General features: G+C 40.8%; 1 protein-coding gene across 3 annotated transcripts; it reads left to right on the top strand.

Moving 5' to 3' along the window:
- Nucleotides 1-20: 20 nt before the first annotated feature.
- Nucleotides 21-27,776, top strand: tulp4b (TUB like protein 4b). 3 transcript variants are annotated; one of them, XM_068214523.2, is made up of 16 exons: nucleotides 21-217; nucleotides 872-1,159; nucleotides 5,029-5,298; nucleotides 5,409-5,537; nucleotides 7,828-7,989; nucleotides 11,065-11,245; nucleotides 13,943-14,050; nucleotides 14,341-14,495; nucleotides 16,183-16,407; nucleotides 16,484-16,718; nucleotides 18,191-18,353; nucleotides 18,540-18,681; nucleotides 18,902-18,995; nucleotides 19,085-19,228; nucleotides 19,310-22,872; nucleotides 26,116-27,776. In XM_068214523.2, the coding sequence occupies exons 2-16, from the start codon at nucleotides 1,139-1,141 to the stop codon at nucleotides 26,230-26,232; spliced, it is 5,709 nt and encodes a 1,902-aa protein (XP_068070624.1). In that variant the 5' UTR covers nucleotides 21-217; nucleotides 872-1,138; the 3' UTR covers nucleotides 26,233-27,776. The 3 variants fall into 3 exon arrangements, with proteins under 3 accessions (XP_068070624.1, XP_068070623.1, XP_068070625.1); XM_068214522.2 differs by having other exon boundaries at nucleotides 21-68; XM_068214524.2 differs by having other exon boundaries at nucleotides 21-68; nucleotides 18,191-18,335.
- Nucleotides 27,777-27,824: the final 48 nt, after the last annotated feature.

The raw sequence follows: 27,824 nt of genomic DNA on the forward strand, positions 1-27,824 counted from the left end.
AGCGGGGGTGAAAATCCACTGCGAGAATCTGGCAACCATTTAGACGCATTGAGAGCGAGTTGGTAGAGGTGAGTTTGCTGCTAGAAATGAATTTGTATGTTATTACTCAGCTGAGTTATTTAATCCTTAGCTCACGTTGTTTTCATCCGATTTCGTTGGAATATCACAACAATAGTCAATGCTGTATTCGTGATGGTTGTGCAGTTATATCACGAGTGTAGGTGGCAACCATAGTTGATGGATTTATTCATTATTATTTACTGCATCTAGTTTAAATACATTTATTACCTGACACAATTCTTATATTAGTATATTTATGAGTCTTAGGATCTGGCATCCCTGTATACCTATTTTATTTTTCAATATTGATTGTATTGTACTCTAAACACAGGATATTTCCTATATATTTTATCAATATGATGCTCTGTTGAGAACTGTTTATGTCAGAGATGAGATTAAATGCAGTGATGAAGAAGTCTCAGGCTGGGTGTCATTAAAATTCAGCCATCATCACATCCCTGTTGCCATGACGCCTGCGAGCTGCCTCATCCTTTAGTTGTGCAGATTTTTTTTTCTCCTGTATCTCTTTTGCATGCCTTTTTTGGACATATGCTTCGATGCACAATTCCTCTAGCGTTCATCTGTGTATAAAGCATGAATTGCAGGGGTCTTTGAACGTCCTGTGACGTCACGGGGGGGATCAATGTCAACTCAAGTGTGGGTGCAGACAGAGAAATTAAATGTCTTTAAATGATTCTGCATGCAGAGCTCGCCTCAACGGTGGCTTTGTAAGACACACGACTGTTTCAGTGCTACATCTTAAACTCATACATTTATATGTGTGTTTCTCTTTTTTTTTTTTTTTGCCTAGAAATGCTTGGACTGCTGAAGGCTGGTTTTGTATGGTGACTGAGGGAAAGCTACAGCGGGCCTTGACATTTGATTATTTTGTTGAATAAAAATAGGATAGGCTGTATTGCTCGTGCTGTGCTGTGGTCACAGACAATAATGGCCTGATTTTAGACACGCTCTTTCTTAAGACACATCTGCAGTCAGACATTGCTCTCGTTTTACTGCACATTTTTTGAATAAGCAAGCAAAATGGAGCACTCCTTCAAAGACCGGATTCGGACTAATAATGTCCAGGGACTATGAAGAGGTGAGTGTTTTTCAAATTTGTATTCTGATATGCATGAAAAGAAATATATATATATATATATATATATATATATATATATATATATATATATATATATATATATATATTACAGTTGTAGATTAATGTCAAATGGAATGGATGATACAGAATTAATCCATCTAAAAGTCATAATTTTTTAAATTCTGACTATTTTATGGTATTAATGAGACAGTTTATGAAATGTGTTGTATTTGTCACATAACGTAATTAATAATTGCAATTATTCTATGACTATTTTATGCATATTTTATGGTACTACTTGATACAGTTCATGATATATTTTGTATTTGTGAAATAACTTGTATTTATATGTAAGTGTATAATATACAGTTGAAGTCATAATTATTAGCCCTCCTTTGATTTTTTTCTTTTTTAAATATTTCTGATATGATGTTTAACAGAGCAAGGAAATTTTCACAGTATGTCTGATAATATATTTTTTTTCTGGAGAAAGTCTTATTTGTTTTATTTCGGCTAGAATAAAAGCAGTTTTTAATTTTTTAAACAACATTTTAAGGATAAAATTATTAGCCCCTTTAAGCAATATTTGTTTCCGATGATCTACAGAACAAACCATCGTTATAGTTATTGAACTTGCCTAATTACCCTTACCTGACTAGTTAACCTAATTAACCTAGTTAAGCCTTTAAATGCCACTTTAAGCTGTATAGAAGTGTCTTGAAAAATATCAAGTCAAATATTATTTACAGTCATCATGGCAAAGATAAAATAAATCAGTTATTATAAATTAGTTATTAAAACTATTATGATTAGAAATGTGTTGAAAAAAATCTTCTAATAATTCTAACTTTACCTGTGTGTGCCACTAGCATCAGTAAATTAATATAAACAAGTCGTGACAACTATTATTTCATTCATTTTCTTTTCGGTTTTGTCCCTTTATTAATCTGGGGTCGCCACACGTTTTGTATTCTGATACACATGAAGGGAAATATGTATTTACTACAGCTGTAGATTATTTTAGAGATAGAATAGATAAAGATAAATTGTTTTGGTAGTGTAAAAAAGAGGACACTTACGTCATATTACATCTAAAAGTCATATTTTCTGCATATTTTATGGTATTACTTGATACAGTTCATGATATACGTTGTATTTGTCACATAACTTGTATTTATATGTAACGAGTGTAATATATGTGCCACTAGCATCAGTAAATTAATATAAATAAGTTATAGATAATTATTATTTCATACACGTTGATAGATTTAAAATTGATATACATGTCTTAATATTTCTTTTACATTTTAAACTGATAGAAAATAGCCATCTTTAAGTGAACTTCAGTAAATCCATATCCATATATATATATTGTAATTTATATATTTATGGATGATGACGGGCGATGCGGTGGTGCAGTAGGTAGTGCTGTCACCTCACAGCAAGAAGGTCGCTGGTTCGAGCCTCGGCTGGGTCAGTTGGCGTTCTGTGTGGAGTTCTCCCGTTTCCCCCGAAGTTCAAAGACATGTGCTATTGGTGAATTGGGTAAGCTAAATTGGCCGTAGTGTATGTGAGTGTATGCAAGAGTAAGTGGGTGTTTCCCAGTGTTGGGTTGCGGCTGAAAGGGCATCCACTGCTTAAAACATGTGGTGGATAAGTTGGTGGTTCATTCCGCTGTGGCGACCCCAGATTATAAGAGGGACTAAGCCGAAAAGAAAATGTCGCATTACTTCCTATGAAGTGCTTTGAAATGTGTATATTTTTATTTGATGTTTGACGTAATCTCAACTGAAACCTAAAGAGAGGGTGGGACATAGAGTAGCTTCTCTCTTTTAAAAAACAGCCAATAGAGATTCGTCTTTATCACCGCTTAGCCAGTGAGAGTGGTTGAGCTCAAGCGCATCAAATGAAAAGCAAATCTTGAAGGGAGCGGGTCAGATACTAGAGAGCAGGGTCAAGATGGTCCCCCGGGTTCCCTGGTTTTCTTCCCACTGTCCAAAAACATGCAACTTAAGTTATTGACTAATCAAAATCAGCACCATAGACATGCTCCTAGTAAGTAGTTATGTCTTAAGAGCAACCACTATCTGTTCATTTGCTACTACAGCAGGGGAGTTCTTGAGATCTACCTTAGCTCAAACTCCCCGCTCGCCTTGCAAATGGGAGGGAGCCTCGGGCTCGAGAATCTTATGAGCTCAGGGCTCTCTCCCAGGACAGCAGGACAAACAAGCTTTATAATCAATCATCAGCTAGTGCAGAGGTTCTCAAAGTGGGGGTCGGGACCCCCCGATGGGTCGCGGGACAATGAAGGGGGGTCGCCTGGTGATTTTCAAAAATCAATACATTTTTATTAAACCTTAAGACTTACTGTATTTTATCAATAACCTACTGAAGAGAAAAAAAATAGTCGTTTATAGTTACTATAAACTATATAGTTACTATAGTAGCTTTTAGTTACTAGTTCTACTGGATTGCGACTTCTCGGGTAATTACATTATACTAAAGACACAGCAATACTGTCAGATGCAGCAGATTTTGTAACACCAGGTTAAACTTTCTAGCCCATTTACAGCACTGACATACATAAAAAAAACAAAGAATAGACTTGGGTCTATTGGTGTGTTTGTGCGCATCATTGCATACAAGGTTTCTGTGTTTATAACCACCACCTCAGAGAATATTGGGGGTCACGTGTCACTGGCATTGTCATTTTGGGGGTCGCGGGCTGAAAAGTTTGGGAACCCCTGAGCTAGTGTGAACTCTTGAAATACGTTTAAGAAAATATATTGATTTAGAGTCTACCATGTAAACAGACATTTTTAAATAATTTAATCCAAATAAGGCCATAATCAAACTAAACAAAAATCGGATTAGGATGTGGAGTATGCCGATATTAGTCACATTATTGAAGTGCTGTACAAACACCGCAAACTATTACTGTCATTTAGGACTTTTCACCGCATTTTGCAACAGGATAGCCTATACACACAAGGCTGTGTGACACTATTATTTACACCTACCAAGTCAGTGAAGGACCACAGACACACACAGTGAAATGCAGAGGGTTTTTTTTTTCCATGCGGCGTGCAGTTTCAAATTCTAATAAAACAAGCTCTTCCAGCATCATACTCACATCCAATATCTCGTTTGTCACAGGGGGCATGCATGAAATGTTCCCAAGTGAAAGTGAAAGTGCCAAACTGCAGTAATAGTCGACAAACTAAAAATAAAACGCTCGAAATTACATAAAACTCCAGAGAAAATGTGGATAGCGTGACGTTAATGACGTTAATCGAATGATGTGCTATAACATGTAAAGCAAGATCATGAAAGTAACTTTCAAAACACAACTCATATAAACGCCTTAATTATGTCATTGTCTTATTCAGATTGAGGCAAATAATTTGATTACTGATGTCCATGTAAACGCAGTCCTTGCTATTTTTTAGGATGAATAATTAATCTGCATGTCATTAAGAAAAAAAACGTGTAATCTTTAATTGAAATCTGAGAATGCACTTTCTGTTTGTTTTCAGTTAAATTTTCAGATTACGTCTGTCTGAGGTATTGGGCGTGGCTAACATTCTTAACCACGCCCCTTCAGCTGTCAGTTTTGACAAAAAAAAAGAGGTGAGGAGGAGGAGGAGTCTGTTAGGTTGTAATAGCTCTTTTAGAATGAAATGCCTACTTTACAACATCCAATCAGCTTGCAGTACAAAAAAACAAGCCACGCCCACAGTTTACTCATTTAATATTCTGTTTCTTGAGGAACTGCATCACAATACAGAAAAATAAACAGTCGCAGCTTCCGGTTTGTGCAAACTTTAAATATTCCTTCATTAACACTCAGTCTCCATCTTCACCAACAGTCTGGTCAGTCTGTAGGGATGTTGGCTGCGGTGGAGCATGGTCCGGTCCTCTGCAGTGACTCCAACATCCTCTGCCTCTCATGGAAAGGACGGGTTCCTAAAAGTGAGAAGGAGAAGCCGGTGTGCAGGAGACGCTACTATGAGGAAGGCTGGCTGGCCACCGGGAACGCCAGAGGTGTTGTGGGAGTGACCTTCACGTCCAGTCACTGCAGGAGAGACAGAAACACCCCGCAGAGAATCAACTTCAATTTACGGGGTCACAACAGTGAGGTGAGTTTGCGTCTTCTTGATAGTTTTTGTTTAGCTGATGTTTAGTTAAATTTGCTATCCTGTTCATAAGTAACATGCACTCCTACAAAACTCCCATGGTTTTTGCACAGGTCGTCCTTGTTAGGTGGAATGAACCGTTTCAGAAGCTGGCAACGTGTGATATGGAGGGAGGGATATTTGTGTGGATCCAGTATGAAGGAAGATGGTCTGTAGAGCTGGTCAATGACAGAGGTGCTCAGGTATTTTACTATTTAAGCTTTTTTTATATTTATCTATGCTGAATGAGCGTCCAAGATTGATGAACTTACAATGTGTTCGATCTGAATTTTATTAATGTTGATATTTATAAAATCTGATTATTGGTGTCGATGTAAACATACTCAATATGATAAAACTAAAAAATCTACTAAAGTTGAATTAACTCTGAGTCATACTGATATAGGGCTCTATTTTGACGGTCCATGCGCAGAGCGCAAAACGCAGGGCGCAAACGCTTTCAGGGCGTGTCAGAACGCATTTTTGCTAATTTAAGGACGGGAAAATCCGCTTTGCGCCATGCCGCATGGTCTAAAAGGGTTGAGTTTATTTTCTTAATGAGTTATAGGTGTGTTTTGAGAATAAACCAATTAGAGTCTCATCTCCCATTACCTTTAAGAGCCAGCTGCGTCGCGCCAAGAGCGCGTTCGCTATTTACAGGACGCAAAGTAAGTCTAACTGGAAAAACTGAGCATTTCAATAGCAAACAGTTAACAGATGACAGTTTTTTTAACAGAAAACTGTTAAACAGAGCATCTACTGCGTGAGAATGAGAGATAATGGATCACTTTCACTTTCGCTCTTGGATAGGGAAACCTTTATGCACAGACATCAGTTAGTCTATAAATAATTAATTGCGTTTGTTAAGCTCAAATATTTGTTTCAAAACTATTTCTAAATTCAGGTCTAATTTCCAGCAAACGAATAAATAAATAATAATAGCAAAATGTGCTCAAAAACATGAGTTATATCCTAAAACACATGCTGTGCCCCATATGGTCTAAAACCTGACAGGTGGGCAAATCTAAGCTTGTTTTTAATCAAACAAACATAAATATGGATATAATAAATAATACTGCTAATAATAATAACATTATACAAAAGCAAATTGTTATGAATTAACTGAAAAAGCCTCCCGAGATGAAGAAGACATAAAAGCAGTGGTTTTTCATATTTATGTAGGCTAGAAAATAATGTCTTGTAATTTTTAATCCTTTATATTTATATCCTATATCTATTTTTATTATATCCTATATATATTCCCTTAATATTTAAATTTTTTCATATGTAAAGATCTTTGCCTATTGCTCTCTTGTGCGTATTAAGCAGTGTGTAAGCGAGGCGCAACTCTGCGCCGGAGTTTAGACCGGGTTAGTTTTGGTCTAATGAAAAATCTATTATAGTTTCTCAAAATAGCAACGCGCCAGCGGTCCGCCTCAGAACGCCTTCCTTTTTAGACCAGAACGCCTATGGGCGCACATCTGAGCGCTAATGCATTTGCTATTTAAACAGCGTAGCGCAAAGCCTCAAAACAACTCTTGCGCCAAGCTGAAACTACCAAAAGACTACTGCGCCACGCATATGATAGGGCCCATTGACTTCTATATCAGCATCAGTTTTGGTTACTACTAAAAGTTAACCCATTAGTTAACCCTTTAATTTGCAGTTCATGTACAAAATGTTGTTTTCATAAATAAAAGCTGCAGTATATTATCTAATATTTTCCATATTTTAGAGGAAAAACACTTTCTTGGGGAGTGTTGCAGTCTTGGATGAATTAGTGATCAGAAAAATCATTCATTTTGATACAAAATTTCCTTTCAAGTACACGAAAAACTCCACTTCAACACATACGGATTTGTCAGTGTATGAATACAAGACATGCTGTGATATTCATATTAACACCTACATAATTGGCATTACATAATTTTAATTAAAGGTACTGTATGCAAGTTTTTGACTCCGCTAAAGCATAAAAAATACCATAATATATTTGCAGATATTTAAGAGACATGCCGTGTGAACATTCTTGTTTATCTGAAATATAATGCTGAAGTCAGATATTCTTTGAAAATGGGCCAGAACGTCTGTCTTTGTTTTGGTACTTTTAACCCGCCCAATGCCACTTTAGCCAATTATATTTCAGCAACCCAGGTTGCCTTTATGGTTAATCGCATACTTATGCACTATTCAACGCCATTTTGTAGTATAAATAATGTAAGTAGTGTTTACACACTGAAAACTCTAAAAATAATAAGTGCACTTTAAATACCCGGATGATGCACTCATTCAGCCGCTAAAATGAAGTGTGTAATGATGGACACTTCACACACTCAACGACCGCAGGTTTGCTCACGTAGCAGAAGGGGCGGAGCTATCGGATGCACATGTTGAATGTTTATTAATGAAACTCAAACTAATTACAAATATTATTTTGCAATATAAACAAATTCTGGTAGGAAAGTAATGAACAAATGATGATTTGTCTTCTAGGTGAGTGACTTCACCTGGTCCCATGATGGCACCCAGGCCTTAATCGCCTACAGAGACGGTTTTGTGCTGGTGGGCTCAGTCAGCGGTCAAAGACACTGGTCATCTGAGATCAATCTGGAGAGTCAAATCACCTGTGGAATCTGGACCCCCGATGACCAGCAGGTAACGCTTTCAGTGTGGCTTCTTAAAAAAAGAGAGATGGTGAAGTTATTAGTTCTCCAAATGAAATTAAAGTTGTTTTTAAAAAAAATTCACAAGTGATGTTTAACCGAACAAGGACATTTTCACAGTATTTACTATTATACATTTCTTCTATTTCTTTTGGAGGATTTTTTTGAAGACTGACATTATTTGCCTCCTTAGGAATTTATATTTTGGTTGGCACGATAGCCCAGTGGTTAGAGCGTCGACATCACTCTTGTAACAGTGAAGTGACGCTGACAACAGGAGTGCGGATCCAAATGCAGGTTTATTAGAATGGTCAGGCAAGCAATGGTCAACACAGGGGCAAACATGTATACAGGCAAGCCAGAATCGTAGCAGATGGTCAGAGGCAGGCAGCAGACAGGAATAAACAAATAAACGAGGCGAGAATGTAAAAACAAAGCAGAGCAAGACAAAGGAAAACGCATTGTAGTGTCACAAACAAAACACAAGACTCAGCAATGAGTGTTTCAAAGTGAGTCGAATATATGTGTGTGTAATCAGTCATTGAGCAGCATCAGCTGTGAGAGTGTAATCAGTCAGGATTTGAAACTGGTTGTGAGTGTGTGTGTGGTGCATGACTGGGTTTTGTAGTCCATTATGAGGCAGGATTGTAGTTCATGTGAGTGTGCATGTTTTCCAGGGATCTCTGGTGGTTAGATCGCTGGTGATCGTGACAGCTCTAGGCATCCCAAGTTCGAAACCTGGCTCATGGACCTTTTCCGATCCTCTAGTTCTCTTATTTGACTTCCTTTCATCACACGGTTCCATCAAATATTGGCAAAAAGCCAAAAATAAATCTGAAAAAACCCTGCAGGGTTTAGCTCCAACTTGCCTCAACACATCTGCATGGATGTTTCAAGTATACCTAGTAAGACCTTAATTATCTTATTCAAGTGTGTTTGATTAGGGTTGGAGCTAAAATCTGCTGGACACCAGACCACCAGGAATAAGTTTGGTCATCCATGGCCAAGGAGTTTGAGCATTGACATAAAGCACAACAGTGCTCTGGCTGTCCCAAGTTCGAATCCCACCTCGTTGGCCTTTCCTGATTCTGTCCCCCTCTGTCCCATTTCACTTTCTACTGAATCCTTAAATCTTCGCACTTGACTTTCTACTGAATCCTCACTCATCCTACTGTCCTATCATATAAAGGCAAAATGGAAAAAAAATAACTCTTAAAAGAAATTATATTTTGGTCGGCATGTATTTGTAATGTAATGTAATGTAATGTAATGTGTATTTATATAATGCATTTATTGTGTATGGTCATACACCCAAAGCGCTTCACAATCATGGGGGGGGGGTCTCTCCACACCACCACCAGTGTGCAGCATCCACTTGGATGGTGCGACGGCAGCCACAGGACAACGGCGCCAGTGCGCTCACCACACACCAGCTATTGGTGGAGTGAAGAGACAGTGATAGAGCCAACTCGGTGGAAGGGGATGATTGGGAGGCCATGATTGTAAGGGCCAATAGAGGGACTTTGGCCAGGACACCGGGGTTACACCCCTGCTCTTTCATGAGAAGTGCCATGGGATTTTTAATGACCACAGAGAGTCAGGACCTCGGTTTAACGTCTCATCCGAAAGACGGCGCCCACTGACAGTATAGTGTCCCCTTCACTTTTACTGGGGCATTAGGACTCACGCAGACCACAGGTTGAGCGCCCCCTGCTGGCCTCACTAACACCACATCCAACAGCAACCTAGTGTTCCCTAGTGGTCTCCCATCCAGGTACTGACCAGGCTCAGCCCTGCTTAGCTTAAGTGAGTAACCGGTCTTGGGCTGCAGATTGATATGGCTGTGGCATATTTTTTATAGCCACAGCCATATCACCCTGCAACCTAAGACCGGTTACTCACTGAAGCTAAGCAGAGCTGAGCCTGGTCAGTACCCAGATGGGAGACCTGGGAAAACTAAGTTGCTGTTCTCTTTCCAGAAAATTCCCAGAACAAATTTACCGGTATTTTCAAAAAGGGCCTGTTCACACATACAGACCTTTACTAGCAATGTTCCAGAAAGGTCTATATGTGTGAAAGGGGCCATTGTCATGTGGCCGATGTCACATCATCCAAGTTGATGTTGCACACTGGTGATGGTGTGGAGTGCACCACCCCCCCCCCCCCCCCCCATGATTTTGCTTTTGGCCATACACGATAAATGCTCTATATAAAAACACATCGCATTAAAAAGTGGTTAGAGCAGGGGTGTCAAACTCAATTCCTGGAGGGCCGAAGCCCTGCACAGTTTAGTTCCAACCCTGCTCCAACACACTTACCTGTAGGTTTCAAACAAGCCTGAAGGACTCAATTAGTTTGATCAGGTGTGTTTAATTAGGGTTGGAACTAAACTGTGCAGAGCTGCGGCCCTTTTGGAACTGAGTTTGAAACACCTGTGGGTTAGAGCATCGACATTGCTCCGGGCGTCCAGAGCTAGAATCCCGGCTCGTGGGCTTTTCCCAATTCTGTCCTTCCCTCTCTCCCAGTACAGACAATACAAAAAGTACAAACATAGTGCAAGGCAAAGGCAAGGCAAACTTACATATAAAAAAAACAGTAGGCATAAATATAAAAAAGAACATGAATAAATAACAATAGCATTGATTTTATTCTGTATACTGAGTTTAATGTGCACATGAGGTAATTAAAGGTGGTTCAATTGGAAAATGGCCTGGGGAAAAACTGTTCTTGTGGCTGGCTGTGTTAGTGCACAGGGCAAACACCTTTAAATGTAATTTTAAACTGAATACTAGTATCTAGTATAATATTATGAACTGCCATCATGGCTAAGACAAAAGAAATCAGTTATTATAAATGAGTTATTAAAGCTATTATGTTTAAAATCTTATGGATAAAATCTCTACAATAAACAGCCATTTTTGAAAAAGACCAAAGTTTCACAGGAGGGCTAATAATTTTGTCTTCAAGCAGTATTTATTGTCAGCAGGCTGTTAGCTAGTGGTGAAGTGACTTGGACTGTTGCCTGCTTTTCCCTAATTTGGTGTTTGCATTCGTTTAATCTCCCTAGGTGCTTTTTGGAACGGCAGACGGGCAAGTGATAGTGATGGACTGCCACGGCCGTATGCTTGCCCATGTTCTGCTGCATGAGTCAGATGGCATTGTCAGCATGTCCTGGAACTGCCCGAACTTTCTGGTGGAGGACAGCACCGAGAGCGACACTGACTCTGATGACCAGACGCCAGCTCACGGTACACTCATTAAAGTCAAATGTCTTTATATAGTGCATCTCAGTCACAACACACTACGTTTTAAAACGGATTTACATTTACATACAGTCATTTAGCAGATGATTTTGTCCAAAGCAAGGCATTCAGTTATTGACTAAGAAGAGGCAATACACACAAGAAGTACTCTTTGTGCTCAGAAAACCCTGCTGAAAAATCCAGCTTAAACCAGCCTAGGCTGGTTGGCTGGTTTTAGAGGGGTTTTGGCCATTTCCAGGCTGGTTTCCAGCCATTTCCAGCCTGGTCTTAGCTGGTCAGGCTGGAAAATGACCAGCTAAATTCAGCTTAAACCAGCTTGACCAGCTTGGTTTAAGCTGGACATAGCTGGTTTTGGCTGGGCTCCCAGCCTGGCTAGGCTGGTCAAGCTGGTTTTAGCTGGTCATCTCCCAGCCTGTCCAGCTAAGACCAGGCTGGAAATGGCTGGAAACCAGCCTGGAAATGGCCAAAACCCCTCTAAAACCAGCCTGGTTGACCAGCTAAAACCAGCCAACCAGCCTAGGCTGGTTTAAGCTGGTTTTTTCAGTAGGGAATTAAGTGCTAGAGTAAGGAGGGGGAGTGTTTTTTTAGAGAGATAGAGAAGAGTGTTTCTTCGGATGGTTTGGCAAGCCCACTCACCTGTGTAAAACACACTTTATGAATGCACAGTGTTTTTTTTGTTGTTGTTGTGCTGATTGTAAGAAAGGGTCTGGTGCAAATGTGCAAAGCTGGTGCTGGATTCAGTGTCATAGAAATGTAAGAGGGTGAGGCAGTGGCGCTGTTGGTAGTGCTGTCGCCTCACAGCAAGAAGGTCGCTGGGTCGCTGGTTTGAGCGCCGGCTCAGTTGACGTTTCTTTGTGGAGTTTGCATATTCTCCCTGCGTTCGCGTGGGTTTCCTCCGGGTGCTCCGGTTTCCCCCACAGTCCAAAGACATTCGGTACAGGTGAATTGGGTAGGCTATGTTGTCTATAGTGTATGAGTGTGTGTGTGAATGTGTGTGTAGATGTTTCCAAGAGATGGGTTGCTGCTGGAAGGGCATCTGCTGCGTAAAAACTTGCTGGATAAGTTAGCGGGTCAATCCGCTTTGGCGACCCTGGATTAATGAAGGGACTAAGCCGATAAGAAAATGAATGAATGAATTAAATGAAAGAGTGTGTTTTTTTACTGGTGGTTTAGCAAACCTACTCAACTGTGTGAGGCACATTTAGTTTGGGATGGTTGTGTAGTGAGGTTTTCTTTACAGGGGTTCAGGGCTTTGCAGAAATCATAACGATGAATTCAAATTTTTTATAGCTTATAGTCAGGTCTAAGGCCCCGTTTACACTAATGCATTTTAGTTTTGCTACAGTTACGAAATCTGTCCACACTATGCCGGAGTTTTCAGCGCCGAAAACTGAACGTTTTGGAAATGCTGGAGGGGCCGTTTTCATTCTAAAACGCTGCTGCTCCGTCTCAGTGTGGATGGGGAAAAACGGAGACATCTGAAAATCGAAGACGGGCTGCTGAGATTCACTACCTGATTGGGGCTTTTGTGTCATTGCGTATCCTTCCCTTATTCGTCAAGCCCCTATCACATGACTAAAACGCATAGCTTTAACGCTACCGGAAGACAGCAGACCAGCCTTCACTGTAAACAACAACACGGACACAGAAATGGGAGCGTTGTTTGCACTATTGTCTGTTTTAGGCGCCATTGTGCAGTTATGTATTTGTTACTTTTAGTAACAACTCGACCTCGTCGTCTGTCCACAAAAATACCTCTCTTGCTTTTTTTGCCATCGCGTTCATTGTTCAACCAGCGTTTGTTCACTAACAATAACTAAGTGCCATTCGCGCTTGCCCAGAGTGTGTGTGTGGTCACGTGATATACAACTTGGTGGCGTAGTGTGGATGGAAATATGTTCTGAAACGCTAGGTGAAACGCTAGTATGGATGCGGATCGTTTTTGATCTAAAACCCCTTTTTTAAACTAAATCGCACTAGTGTAAACGGGGCCTAAGATTAAGAGGTTTTAAATCTTTAATTGTTTTCCATACATTAGATTTACAGAAAACACACTCTCCAGTGTAACATTATATTATATACTTAAAATTCTTGACATGGCAGGATGTTGGCTTAGTAGTTAGCAATGTCGCCTCACAGCAAGAATGTCGCTGGTTCAAGTCCCGGGTGGGTCAGTTGGCATTTCTGTGTTGAGTGTTTCTTGGGTGCTCCAGTTCCCCCCACAGTCCAAAGACATGCGCTGTAGGTGAATTGGATAAACTGGCTGTACTGTATGAGGGGTGTGTGAATGCGAGAGTGTATGGGTGTCTCCCGGTACTGAGTTGCAGCTGGAAGAGCATCCGCTGCGTAAAACATATGCTGGAATATTGCGTGGTTCATTCCGCTGTGGCGACCCCTGATTAATGAGGTACTAAGCCGAAGGAAAATTAATACAATTACGCAGCGGGTGCCCTTCCAGCCGTAACCCAACACTGGGAAACACCCATACACTTTTGCATTCACACATAATCTACGGACAATTTAACTTACCAGTTCACTCAACGAATTCACCATGGTTGTTAATGGTTCCATTAATGAACCAGCTGGAAGGGCGTCTGGCCGCTAGCTGGAAGGGATGCTGTGATGTGTATTTCTCTTTCTAAGTATTACCTGTAATACCAACTTTTTTGTTTTGTTTTGAAGTTCAAAATCTGAAACCACTGCTCACGGTCAGCTTCATATCAGGAGATATCAGTTTGATGAACAACTACGATGACCTTTCACCTAACATTATCCGCTCAGGACTGAAAGGTAAAACACTGCTGTTTTTGGAACAAGTTAAACTTATTTTGTTGTTACAGGCACTCAATTATCATTAACAGGAATGCCGTTATTTTCCAAATTAATTGCACACATCAATTGCATGCTTTTAATTTCTCTAATTCCACAAATCATCATTTTAAAGTACAGTTAAAACTTCCTGCCTATAATATAATACAGTAAAATTAACCTTGACTTGTTTATTAAAGCGATGTGATTGCACAGATCGAATGCTACACTATTCTGATTGTTACTATGAGCTGTAATGTGTGTGTTTTCAGATGTGGAGGTGCAGTGGTGCTCTCAGGGAGATCTGCTGGCCGTGGCTGGGATGGAGAGACATGGGCTGCCCACTGACTCTTTAATGAGGAACGCCCTTGTCAAGTTTTACAATGTCCAAGGAGAACATATATACACTTTAGAAACTCCAGCCCAAGTGAGCTGGGACTTCTCTCATCAGACCAGTCAGCGTTTTTAACATGTCAAGTATATTTAGGTTACCAAAATTTTGAATAATTAAAGGGTTAGTTCACCCAAATTTTTTTAATTATGTCATCGTTTACTCATCCTTCACTTGTTCCAAACCTGTTTGAGTTTCTTTCTTATGTTGAAAACAAAAGATATTTTGAAGAATTTTGAAAACCGAAAGCCACTGACTGATATTATTTTATTCCTGCTGTAGATGTCACAGGTTTCCAACATTCTTCAAAATACCTTTTGTGTATTCAACAGAACAAAAGAAACTTATAAAGGTTTGACACCACAGGGTGAGTGAGGGAATTTGATTGTCTGGGTGAATAATCCTTTTAGGCAGCACAGTGGCTCAGTGGTTAGCACTGATGATTCACAGCAAGAAGGTCGCTGGTTCAAGTCCTAGCTGGGTCAAATGGAATTTTTGTGTGGAGTTTGCATGTTCTCCCCATGTTGGCCGGGTGCTCCAGTTTCCCCCACAGTCCAAAGACATGCGCTATAGGTGAATTGAATAAACAAAATTGGCTGTAGTGTTTGTGTGTGAATGAGTGTGTATGGATGTTTCCCAGTACTGGGCTGCAGCTTGAAGGGCATCCGCTGTGTAAAACATGCTGGATAAGTTGGCGATTCATTCCGCTGTGGCGACCCCTGATAAATAAAGGGACTAAGCCGAAGGAAAATGAATTAATAATTTGGTCGAATAACCAGGAATGACTGTGGAAGAACATGCAAACTCCACACAGAAACGCCAACTGACCCAGCTGAGGCTCGAACCACAAGCCTTGCTGTAAGGCGAACGTGCTACCCACTGCGCCAACTTGTAGCCTTGCATTCAATTAATCACGGTAAATTACAGACTTTTTTTAAATATGCTACAAACTTTTATATTTCAAAAGCATATACTTTCCAAAGAATCCTGACTAATATTTTATGAGCACCAAATTAGCATATTATAATGATTTCTGAAGACTGTAGTAAATTACTGGTTTTGCATCAAGTGGTAAAGCAACACAATCTAAAAATGACACAATAACTCAATTACGTATTTGTAATTACATATTGATATTTGCATTTTGACATCATGAAGTCCAAATTATTAGCCGTCCTGTGTATTTTGCATTTCTTTTTCAATTATTTCCCAAATAACGTTTAACAGATCAAGGAATTTTTCACAGTATTTCCTATTATATTTTTTCTTCTGAAGAATGTTTTATTTTTTTGTATTTCGACTAGAATAAAAGCAGTTTTAATTTTTTTTAGCCATTTAAGGTCAATATTATTAGCCCTCTTAAGCCCTTTTTTCAGATTGTTTACAGAACAAACCATCGTTTTACAATGACTTACCTGATAAACCTAATTAACCTACTGTAGGCAGGCCTTTAAATCGCACTTTAAGCTGAATAATAGTATCTTGAAAGACATCTAGTAAAATAGTATGGTAAGTCATCATGGCAAAGATAAAATAAATCAGTTATTAGAAATGAGTTATTAAAACTATTATGTTTAAAAATGTGTTGAAAAAAAACTTCTTTCCGTTAAACAGAAATTGGGGAAAAACATACAGGAAGACTAATAATTCTGACTTCACCTATACAAGCCACCCATAACTGATATCCTATATTTAACTTAAACAATATGTCTTTTATATTTAGAGGCCCATCACCACTATCTGCTGGGGTCACAGGGACTCGCGGTTGTTTCTGGCCTGTGGACCAGCCCTGTATGTGGTGCGTGTGGAGCACCGTGTGGCCAGCCTGCAGCTCCTGTGCCAGCAGGGCATTGCCAGTGCTCTGAAAGAGGAGAGAGATGTTGGAAAACTGAACATGCCTTCACTCCTCTGCTCCTACGTCACCACTGCATTCATTCCAACCATCAAGGTACAGAAAAAGCAAGTGAAGTCCTGTTAAATGTATGCAGATATATGCATTAATGTATGATCTTTTATCTATCAAGCCCCCCATTCCTGATCCGAACAACATTAGAGACTTTGTGAGCTATCCCACAGCAGGGAACGAACGATTGCACTGCACTATGAAGCGTTCAGAGGAAAACCCTGAGGCTGGAGGCCCCTGTTATACCCTCTATCTGGAACACCTCGGAGGTCTGGTGCCTATTCTCAAGGGCCGTCGCATCAGCAAACTGCGACCTGAGTTTGTCATTATGGACCCAAAAATGGATGGCAAAGCAGGTACAAGTATGGCCTTTTTAGGCTTTATTGCATTTTAAAGGCACAGTATGTAATTTAAGCCACTAGAGGCAGCGTATTCACAACAAACAATGGCGTAGTTTGATGACGCTGTGACTGAGTGTGGAATCATGGAAGTTGTTGTTTTCATTACATCCTATGGGACGCCTGCAGAAGTCATGTTGATGGATGAGCTAAAGTATTCAACCCTTATTATCATGGTAGTATGAAGCAGAGTAAGGCAGAAAGCTGTTAAAGAGATACGAAAGAAACACTGAAGCAATTGCTGATGAGAGACAAGCGTGACAGCATGAAAGCAGCAGAACTTTTATCATGCCAAAGACCAGCACTTCTGGTTCAGAAGTTCAAAAGAAGCAGCACTGTTTTATCAGACTAAATACATTTTATGCTTCTGTTATAATGCTGCTCTGTGCAGTATAAAACAATACACAACATATTAAAGTGTCTTATGTTTTCCTGGTTTTTTATAAAACCAAACTGAAATTGAAGATGTGTGATGTCATTAGCATGAACACACAGCATACGCTTCATCTTATGCTGTGTTCATACCAGTCCCGGAAAGCGCAAATAAATTGCACTATTCGCATGTAAATAGAGGCGTGAACATTTAAGTTTACTCGCTTCGTTCGTGCATGAAAATCTGCTTCATTCGCGCATCAAATTCATTTCACAACAGACACAGATTTGCGCGATGGGCAGGGCTTCTGTCTGCCTGGTGACTCTAGCTTCGTGGCTAAATGGCTAACATTGATTTTATTGAGAAAGTAACTGTGTTTATGTGCTTTATGAAGGCTGAAAAACAGCGTTGATTCGTTTGGAGCAGTGTCTAAGTCCACTAGATCCTTTCAGAAGTGCTCTGTGAGCTCATAAACTCCTCCAGAAACTTAACCTGGATGATGGAAGCATTCAGCGGTGCTTCTGACTGAGCCGAGCCCAGTTTGATGAACTGTTGTCGGTGTGTGCAGAATGATTTTCCCCCGGGTCACCAACAACAGGCGCTACGTCATATTCACGCCCCTACAAGAGGAAGTTCCTAATTGGTTGATGCGGCTCGAATGTCCGCTGAAGTTCATATTTTCTAACTCAATCGGTTCATGCGTTAAGCAAGTCAAACACGCAAATCGCACAATTCGCGCCGCACCATTCACGCTTATCGCACTGCAGGATGTCTATTCGCACCTTTGCATTGACTTAACATGTAAATCACTTGCGCTTGACACTACTTCTGTGTCTGGTGTGAACACAGCATTACTAGTTAAAATTGCTAATTTTTGTGGATTTTATTATTCTTTAAAACATTTGGGACAATGTAATGTAAGTACATAAGTCAGCAAAATACAGCATATAACGTTGTTCTCATGTTCTGGGGTTTTTTAAATGTTAAAAAATATAAGCATACAATAGGTAAATTTTTATGGAACACATCTTAAATTTGATGTAATCTTGTCTTTCAGATGAGGTCTGTGTAAATGGCATGATCTCCTATATGACTGACAGCTGTAACTGCTCAGACTCTAGTGATATTGAGCTGAGTGATGAGTGGGTTGGGCGAAAGTCGCCCAAACTTTCCAGAGGAAACAGGTCTCCTAAGCTTCCTAGGTACTCTAAACATATAAGGTACTGTTGAATATAACATTCATACTACATTACAGGGTGCCTGAAACTTAACATAAATATTTATTTCATCACAACTTTGCAAAAATACAATACAGCAAATTTCTGAAAATTAAAAGGGTTTTAGTCTTGACTAAACAAATGCAAATACCTAATTGTTTTTTATATATATTTGTTTTAAATTTCTAGAATTAATATGGAATCAAGGAAGTCTCCAAAACTTGCCCAAACATCTCAAGAAATGTCTAGGTCGCCTAGATTACCAAAGAAGCCTCCACTTCGGTCTCCGAGTCTCACTCGAAGAGAATTTCCAGTTGATGGTTTTAGTGAGGTACAATATGTTTTAAATTTAATCTCCTTGACTAAAATGGATATGGAATGTGTTTGTATTGCCGCTGTGGATAAGATAACTGTGTAAAAAATTTTGTCACATTTCTACACCATGGCCTCAGCAGACACCTCATTTTCTTAAAGCTCCTGCTTTGCAGAAGACAAATGACAGTAAACCGAATTCGAACACTGTTTATAGCTAACATTAATGTGCTTTGCAGCATAATTACTTGGCCCAGGTCACGTCTAACATCTGGGGGACAAAGTTTAAAATAGTGGGTCTTGCCTCTTTTTTGCCAGCTAACCTGGGAGCAGGTAAATAGTTATGTTTTGTATTTTTAAAAATAATTTAAAAAAACAAATGTTTTTAAAACCTGTTTTGACATTGTTGCATGATGTGTCAGTTATTTATAAAACTAGTTTGCTGCACCTGCAACCTCGTCAGATGACCATCTATTTGCCTGAAGTGCGTAAAATTTCCCTGGACTTCATGAGCCTGCCAGTTTTCAACCCCAATGTGTTCAGTGAGGATGAAGATGATTTACCTGGTAAGACTTTTCTGTGCAACTAAAACAAGAAATCATAGACACGTAAAGAATTTTTCTCAAGATGCATATGATTATTTCTAGTTATGGGACCTTCTGGAGTGTCAGCCGACAATCCTTCTTGCACAGTTAATATCCCCATTGCCCCAATTCACAGCCCTGCTCAAGCCATGTCACCTACTCAGAGCATAGGCCTTGTGCAGTCTCTACTAGCCAACCAGAACATACAGCTTGATGTCCTTACCAATCCTACTGCAACTGCAGCGGCGGCAACTGCAGCAGCGGCAGCAGCAGCAGCGGCAGCAACAGCAGCAGCAGCAACAGCAGCGGCGGCTAATGCAACAGTATCTGAGCACAGTCAGGATACTGTTACAGCACAGTACACTGTGCCAACCAGATACTCCAACCCTGGACAGGTGATATTCAGTGGACTGGAAATGAATAACATTTTGAGTGGAACTCTTCCTCCCCCTCCACATCATCTGCCACAACCACCCCACCAACAACGTCAGCAACCACAAGACCATCAACAGTCAAAGCATCAACAGCAATTACAACCACAACAACATCATCTGAAATTGCAGCATCAGCCGCAGCAGCTGCATCAACAGTCGCTGCAACAGCAACACATGCAACATCAGCAGCAATTGCAAACACCACAACATCAACAACTGCAACAGCAGCATCAACAACAGCTGCAACAACAGCATCAACTGCAACAGCAGCATCAACAGCAACTGCAACAACAGCATCAACAACAACTGCAACAACAGCATCAACAACAGCAACTACAACAGCAGCATCAACAACAACAACTTCAGCAGCAGCATCAACAGCAACTGCAACTGCAACAACAACATCAACAATTACAACAGCAACATCAACAGCATCAACAACTACAACAACAACACCAACAACTGCAACAGCAGCATCAACAGCAGTTGCAACAACACCAACAGCAGCTGCATCAGCAGCAAATGCAACAACATCAACTGCAACACCAACAACAACAAATTCATCAACAACAGTTTCAACAGCAGCAGCAGCAGCTGCAGATCCAACATGAGCAAATGCAGCAGCAGCAGCAACAGATGCAACAGCAGCAGCAACAAATTCGACAGCAAATTCTGGAGATGAGGCAGCAGCAGCAACAGCTTCAGCAGCAACATCAACAAATACAGATGCAGCATCAACAAATGCAAAGACAACATCAACAAATGCAGCAGCAGCTTAAAATGCAGATGTCCCTCCAACCTTCACCTTCAGGCTATGCTACTCTATCCCTCCATCACTTACAGTTGATGCCTCAAATTCCTCATCCAGACCAGCCACCAGATAGAGGAGAACAAGTCCTCCCTCTAAAAGTTCCTTCACGACCACAGTCATTCATTGAAATGGACACTCTTGAGATCCAGTTGCGCAAGGTAAACCCGCCTCCACCTTATCCCGGTACAGTGGTATCAGCTGCAGCTGCTATCCCTACTACAGCCCCTCCTGGTCTTCTTGTTAGCAATGAGAATGGCACTACGCTGTCAACAGATACATGTTTAACTAAGGACGAATTCTCTCTTCACCCAATTAGTCTACAATACCCAACTCCATTGGGTTATGAAAGAATCACCACATTTGACAGCAGTGGAAATGTCGAAGAGGTGTGTCGTCCAAGAAGACGGCTGTTAAGAAACCAAAATGCTTATGGGATGCAGGGAATGGGCAGCTCTGCTACACTGAAAGTAACTTCATCTGAAAACAAAAAGGTCCAGTTGCCATACAGCTCAGCAACTCTTAGTCGCCTCTCAGTGCCTAGATATTCCATACCAAGTGGAGATCCACCACCATATCCAGACACATCCAACCAGATGAACACAATCAGAAGTCCTACGCAAAGGATTGACAGCAGTTTGATTCATGCCACTTTGCGTCGAGATAGAAGGGAACCGTCTCTGAAGGTTTCTCAAATGGTGGATGCAGTGAGGACACTACCAACAAAATCCAAAATGAACGGCTCCCTCACGCTGTCTTATCAGCCGAGAATACCCTCTGCTTTGTACACATGCACTCAGTGTAGCAGTAACAGCAGCAGCACTAGTGTGAGTGTCACTGGTGGTGGCACTAACAGCAGTGGAATAGCTGGAGGAACGGTTGTGAGGCAAGACTTCCCACCGGGCAAAGGAGCGCAACACAGCACGATAATTGTGCACTCCAAAAGTGCCTCGCCATTAGCATCTCAGTCCTCCTATAACCTCCTAAGTCCCACTGACAACAGTAGAGACAGAACTGTCTATGTGAATTCTGCCTTTACAGAAGATGAGACAGTAAGTCAGCAGTGTCATCTTGAAAAATCAATGCGCCATTTAACCCTAGGGGATGTCAACTTGACAGTTAAGCGACCTCCGCCTTATCAATGGGACTCTCCTGCAGCAGAACAACTCTGGATACCTCAAGAGCAAAATTTATTGCCTGGACCTCCACCTCATAAGCCACCACCATTTATACTTAGCCAGCCACAGCACTTGGAAATTGCACGGCTACCTTTTGTTCTTTCAGCCAAGCATACCCCCAGTCCCAATTCTATGACTCTCCCATCACCCTATCAGTTATCTCTTTCACCCTACCCTTCAGTTGTGGGGCATGGTGGACCTCCACTTCAGCCTTTGCAGAGTCCTGCACAAACTTGTGGCCCGAATGACATGGTGGCATCTAGCCCTTTCAGCCAACCAGACTCAACTTTAGTCCTGCCCCCTGGTTATCCCTCTAATGTTAGCAATCTAGGTTGTTGTACTCTGCCACCAATGTACCCAGGGACTAGTTCCTGCAACAACCTTCAGTTGCATCCTATGAGCTTGCATCCTTGGAGCACTTACAGCACTTGTCCTCCCATGCCAGACCATTCTGCCACACTCCCCAGTAAGACCCATCAGACCCTAGAGAAACCAGTTCTCTCTCCGCCTCCACCACCTCCACCTCCGCCACCCCCTCCTCCTCCACCTCCTCTCCCTCCTCCTCCTCCACCTGTCGAACACTTGAACCTCCAGAGCACCTCAGAAGTGGTTGCTGAATCTGGGGAAAGCTTTCAGGATCAATCCTCTCTCAATGAGAGTCCACAGGGAGCAGAGAGGTTCAGCAAAAAGGGTCGTAAAAGGCTTGACAGTAGGGCAGAAGAGGCCAATATGTCTGGAGTCTCTGAAGGTAAATCAAAAAAAGAGAGTCGCACTCTCTCTGACTTCAATTCCCTGATCTCCAGCCCAAGACTCGGCAGCAGGGAGAAAAAGAAGCCTAAAGGACAGAAGGAGCCACTAAACAAGACCAAGAAACTAAGCAGGACATCCAATGAGTTCCAGGACAGCTCAGAGAGTGAGCCTGAGCTGTTCATTAGTGGTGATGAATTAATGAACCAAAGTCAGAGCAGCAAGAAAGGTTGGAAGAGCAAGCGGAATTTGCGTACAGCAAACGAGCTTGAGGAAATCAAGTGCCGCAAAGCTAACGAGAGAGAGGATCGCAGTCTTGGCAGCCAAGGCTTTGTTTATGTCATGGCCAACAAGCAGCCATTGTGGAATGAAGCCACCCAGGTTTACCAGCTAGACTTTGGAGGACGGGTAACGCAAGAATCAGCCAAAAACTTTCAGATTGAGCTTGATGGACGTCAGGTAAACAGTTTTATTAATTATCTTTTTTTTGGGGTTGGGGTGTTGGAAATAACTTTGAAAAAAAGTTTTATAATCTGTGACACAAAGAAAATTCAGTTATTAATTACTCATCCTCAAGTTGTTTCAATCTACTGAGACCTTCGTTCATCTTTGGAACATAAATGAATATATTTTAGATGAAATCCAAGAGCTCTCTCATCCTCCATATACAGCAATGGTCTTGAGATGTTCAAAGTCCAGAAAAGAAACCAAAACATTGTCAAAACAGTCCATGTGGCCCTTGTGTTTGCATGGGTTTCCCCCAGGTGCTCTGGTTTCCTCCACAGTTCAAAGACATGCAGGATAGGTGAACAGTGAATAGATGTGTGTGTGTCCGTGGAGAGTGTATGGGTGTTTACCAGTACTGGGTTGCGGCTGGAAGGGCATCCACCGCATAAAACATTCACCTGAGAAAATGGCGATTCATTCCACTGTGGCGAACACTGATAAATCAGGGACTAAGGCCCCGTTTACACTAGTGCGTTTTAGTTTTAAAACGGCGTTTTAAATGAAAACGATCTGCGTCCACACTCGCGTTTTACCCAGCGTTTCTGAACTGCTCTCCGTCCACACCAAAACGCTGAAAACGCACATCACGTGACCACACACACACTCTTTGGCAAGCGCTGCAGCCCATCTACCCAGATGAGAGCTCTGCTAGTCGGACTTCTCATCAAGCATCTCCCGCTGGATCTAATCTCACTATATTTATTAAACGGGACTTTTCATTCATCTTGTTGTCTTTATCTAACGACATATTCCCAGACTTTGGTCATTGGAATCTATTACTTGTTCTCAGGTAACGTGTTTTGGCTGAGCGCAAAGATAAGTTAATGATTAATGTAACCACGTACATTCTGTATATTGACTGATCGCTAGCCTTTATTTCCTATAGTGTATAAACTTATTGTATGTTATACTTTTATAATGGCCATTATCGATTATTAAAACTGATATTCAGCAAAAGATAGGGGATGTTTCGTATTTTCACTGAAATTGAAAGGAGGCAGTTGTTGGCTCCGTTTTGTTAGAACTATTCACACAGTGAAGATGACGCTCATCTTATACAGCACGGCGCCTCAACATTTCTGCTGTCTGTTTAGTTGTTAATATTACAATGAAAATAGGCAGTTCCTTATATCATGTTTACATTTTATTGTTGAGAAAGTGAAACAACGTAGCCAGGGTGATGTGAATGAAGTTATAAAGTACACTGTTCCCTTTGAAGATTGACGCGTGTCCTTGGTATGTTTTCCATATCAAACTGAGAAGAAGAGACTGCAGCCTTGATCAAACTTGCGAAGTCTGAACTTACACAGAGAAGATGCGGGACTGAACTGTTTGTAGGCTACTTAATATTGAGGAAAAGCCCCAATCAGAGAGGCGAATGTCGGCAGCCCCGCCTCCGTTTTCAGATGTCTTCGTTTTCCATCATCCACACTGAGACGGAGCAGCAGCGTTTCAGAATGAAAACGGCCTCTCCAGCGTTTTCGAAACGCTCCGTTTTCGGCGCTCGAGAACTCCGGCGTAGTGTGGACGGATGGCGTAACCGTAGCAAAACTTATGCGTTTTCAAACTAAAACGCACTAGTGTAAACGGGGCCTAAGCCGAAGGTGAGTTCATGTTGCTTCAGTGGTTCTCTAAGAAACTGTTAAGGGCCCCAAAAAAACAGTAAAAATTACTTTGTTTGTCAGTGTTTCCCAATCCTGTTCCTAGAGGCACACCAACAGTAAATATTTTGGATGTCTCTGAATCTGATCCATTCATTTCAGGTTTTGGAGTCTCTTCTAATGTTCTGATGATTTGATTGAGGTGTGTTTGAATAGGAAGAGGTTGAAAATGTGTACTTTTGGTGTTCCTTTAGAAACAAGGTTGGGAAACACTGGCCTATTTCATACAATTTTAAGCTAATGGGCAATGTTACTTGGATGTTGATTCATTCAATCATTTTCTTTTTGGCTTAGTCCCTTTATTAATCTGGGGTCGCCACAGTGGAATGAACCGCCAACTTATCCAGGATATGTTTTACGCAGCGAATGCCCTTCCAGCTGCAACCCATTTCTGGGAAACATCCATACACACTTATTCACACTCATACACTGCGGACAATTTAGCCTACCCAATTCACCTGTACCACATGTCTTTCGACTGTGGGGGAAACCGGAGCATCCAGAGAGAACTCCCGCGAATGCAGGGAGAACATGCAAACTCCACACAGAAACGCCAACTGACCCTGCCGATGCTCAAACCAGTGACCTTCTTGCTGTGAGGCGACAGCACTACCTACTGCGCCACTGTGTCACCTGCTTGGATGTTGCACTGCCAAAATGTTATGTTTGCTTGTGGTGCACAAAATTGTTCTTGGAGTTTTGTATGATAACACTTGGTCCACTGAAGTCACATGGACTGTTTTGACAATGTTTCTGATTCCTTTTCTGGACATCAGGACCCTTGCTGTTTGTGGAGGATGAGAGATCTTAGATTTCATGTAAAATATCTTAATTTGTCTTCCAAAGATGAACAAACGACGTAGGGCTGAGTAATTATTAACAGATTTGAAAGTTTTGTGTGAACTAAAGCCTGGTTTATACTTCTGCGTCAAGTGATCGGCGTGACCCACGGCGCATACAATGTGCGTAGTCGTGCATTTATACTTCTGTGGGCTGTGTGTTCTTCTGCAATAACACTTCTGAAGCGCTAGCTGGCAGTAGGTTTTTATTTTCCTCTTTGTTGAGTTTCTTCGCTGGTGTTTTGTATTTTTCTAAACGCTACTTCAATGTACAAGTGGCTCAAACTCGATTATTTTGAGGCGGGAACTGGCAGACGTGCAACAACTTTAACCATAAGATAAACACAAAACAACAGTCTCCATCCGGAGCTCCTTCACGGGACTCGGCACTTGTAAACACTCGCTCCATCGGGCTCACACGGCTCTCACGTCCACCCAAACTCGTCAGCGCTACCAAGCCAACCAGTCACAGAGCTTGCGCTACGCATTGTTGCGATGTGTAGTTACATTTTTTGAGAGGTGCACGTCAGCGTCACCGACAGCTTGGCGAGGGCTATGCGACTACACATAGGCTGCACTGTAGCATACAAGTGCGCTTGACGGAGAAGTATAAATCAGCCTTAACCCTTTAACAAACATGCTCTATTGATCTTAATCAATTGCTTTTTCACCTAACCCATGATTCTCTATTACAGGTAATGCAGTTTGGCAGAATTGACGGCAATGCATACATCCTGGACTTTCAGTATCCATTCTCAGCAGTACAGGCATTTGCCGTAGCCTTGGCCAATGTCACTCAGAGACTTAAATAGAAATCTTGTCCATGAGAACGGATGGGCTGAAAAAGAGATTATTGTTAATCGCAGTTTGTGAGAAATGTTACACTCTCTGCTGCCATAACGTCTGTGCAATGCCGGTTAGTAGCCGAGAGATCTGGTCACTCTCAGGCAGTGCAAGTCGCACACAGGTGGTCCGACAATAGATTTAGTGCTTTAAAGTACCCTTTTGTTAACAGAGGTACAAACTGATTTCTGAATGGTGGTACACATCTGAGAGAAAACAAGTATGTGTGTATTGATGGAATATTATTCAACTTACTTATATTGTTTTTTCATGTATTTCCTTGGTATACAATGGTGTGATTTTAAATGTACTAAAAACTGAGATGGATGTTAGGTTATGGGATTTGTTTTTGTTCTTCCCTCTCTTGATAACCCACCTCCTTTTGTTTTGTTTTTGAGATATACGTGTGCCAAATTTAAATTTCCTATTTACAATGCTTGTAAAATGATGGATTTTTGATTATCGTTTGTGGTCAGTAACTCAATGAAATCTATATAAAGGAGAAGCATCAACTTATGTTTGAATATTTTCATCCCATGACTCACTTCCATGAAGTGACAGCAGAGATAATATATTCCAGTTCATTTTTCCCAATTGTGCCACTATAATGAATGCATTTCTATGGTTTAAAACTCAATTTAACATGTTTCTTCACAATATGTCTTAGTTATATTGCATTATTTGCACACTGTGTTCTTGCAGTATCTTGATATTGTCCTATTTGAATGATTTTTGCTTTTTAATCTTAACAGAAATCAAAGTTTTTTAATTACTTTCAGATATATTGTCACGTAAGTGACATGACAAAAAGTGCTGTAGTTAGATGTACTGAAAATGTACTCATATCATCCGTGACACTTTAGCACGAAATATATAGTATGCATTAAGCATTTAGCCAAAAAATGTCTTATATCAATATATAAATCAGATTTAACACACTGTATATTATGCAATGAATGAAATCTAATTGAAACTGAAAGCTGATACGATTCTGCATTCCTTTGTTAAATGCTCAACCCCAATGACATAGTTTGATTTCTATAAAGGGGCATATTTTATTATATTCAGTCATACTGGTTACATATTTATTTTTCTGTATTAATATTTAATATTCTACATACATATTTAATATTTGTTGCAATGAATCATCAAATTAATTTGTCGGTTGTTGCTTACTTTCCGGCGTTTTCCAGTAGTTTCATCAGTTTTAAGCCAAACAGTGGTTCAGAGTCGGGTAGTGTTGATATGGTTGATGTTTTAAGCACTTCTTGATTATTCTTGATGTTGTATGCTTTGATGATTTGCAGTTGCAGTTATTTCTAGCCACTTTGTACTGGGTTATTCGGGCCCGGTTTAAATTATGTGGAATGTGAGGCTTTAACTGTGCTTTATCGCTTAATTATTCTGATGTACATTTACAAAATGTAATTCAAGGGTGTCTTGGAAAAGCATTAGAATGTCTGTGCCCAGTAGGTTTTAAGTCACTAAATAAAATCTAATTAGTTTGATGAAATCTGTGTGTATTATTGTTGTTGATGTTAACTGTGACATGGTGACTCGA

The sequence above is a fragment of the Danio rerio genome, chromosome 17, assembly GCF_049306965.1.
Source record: "Danio rerio strain Tuebingen ecotype United States chromosome 17, GRCz12tu, whole genome shotgun sequence".
Taxonomy (NCBI): domain Eukaryota; kingdom Metazoa; phylum Chordata; class Actinopteri; order Cypriniformes; family Danionidae; genus Danio; species Danio rerio.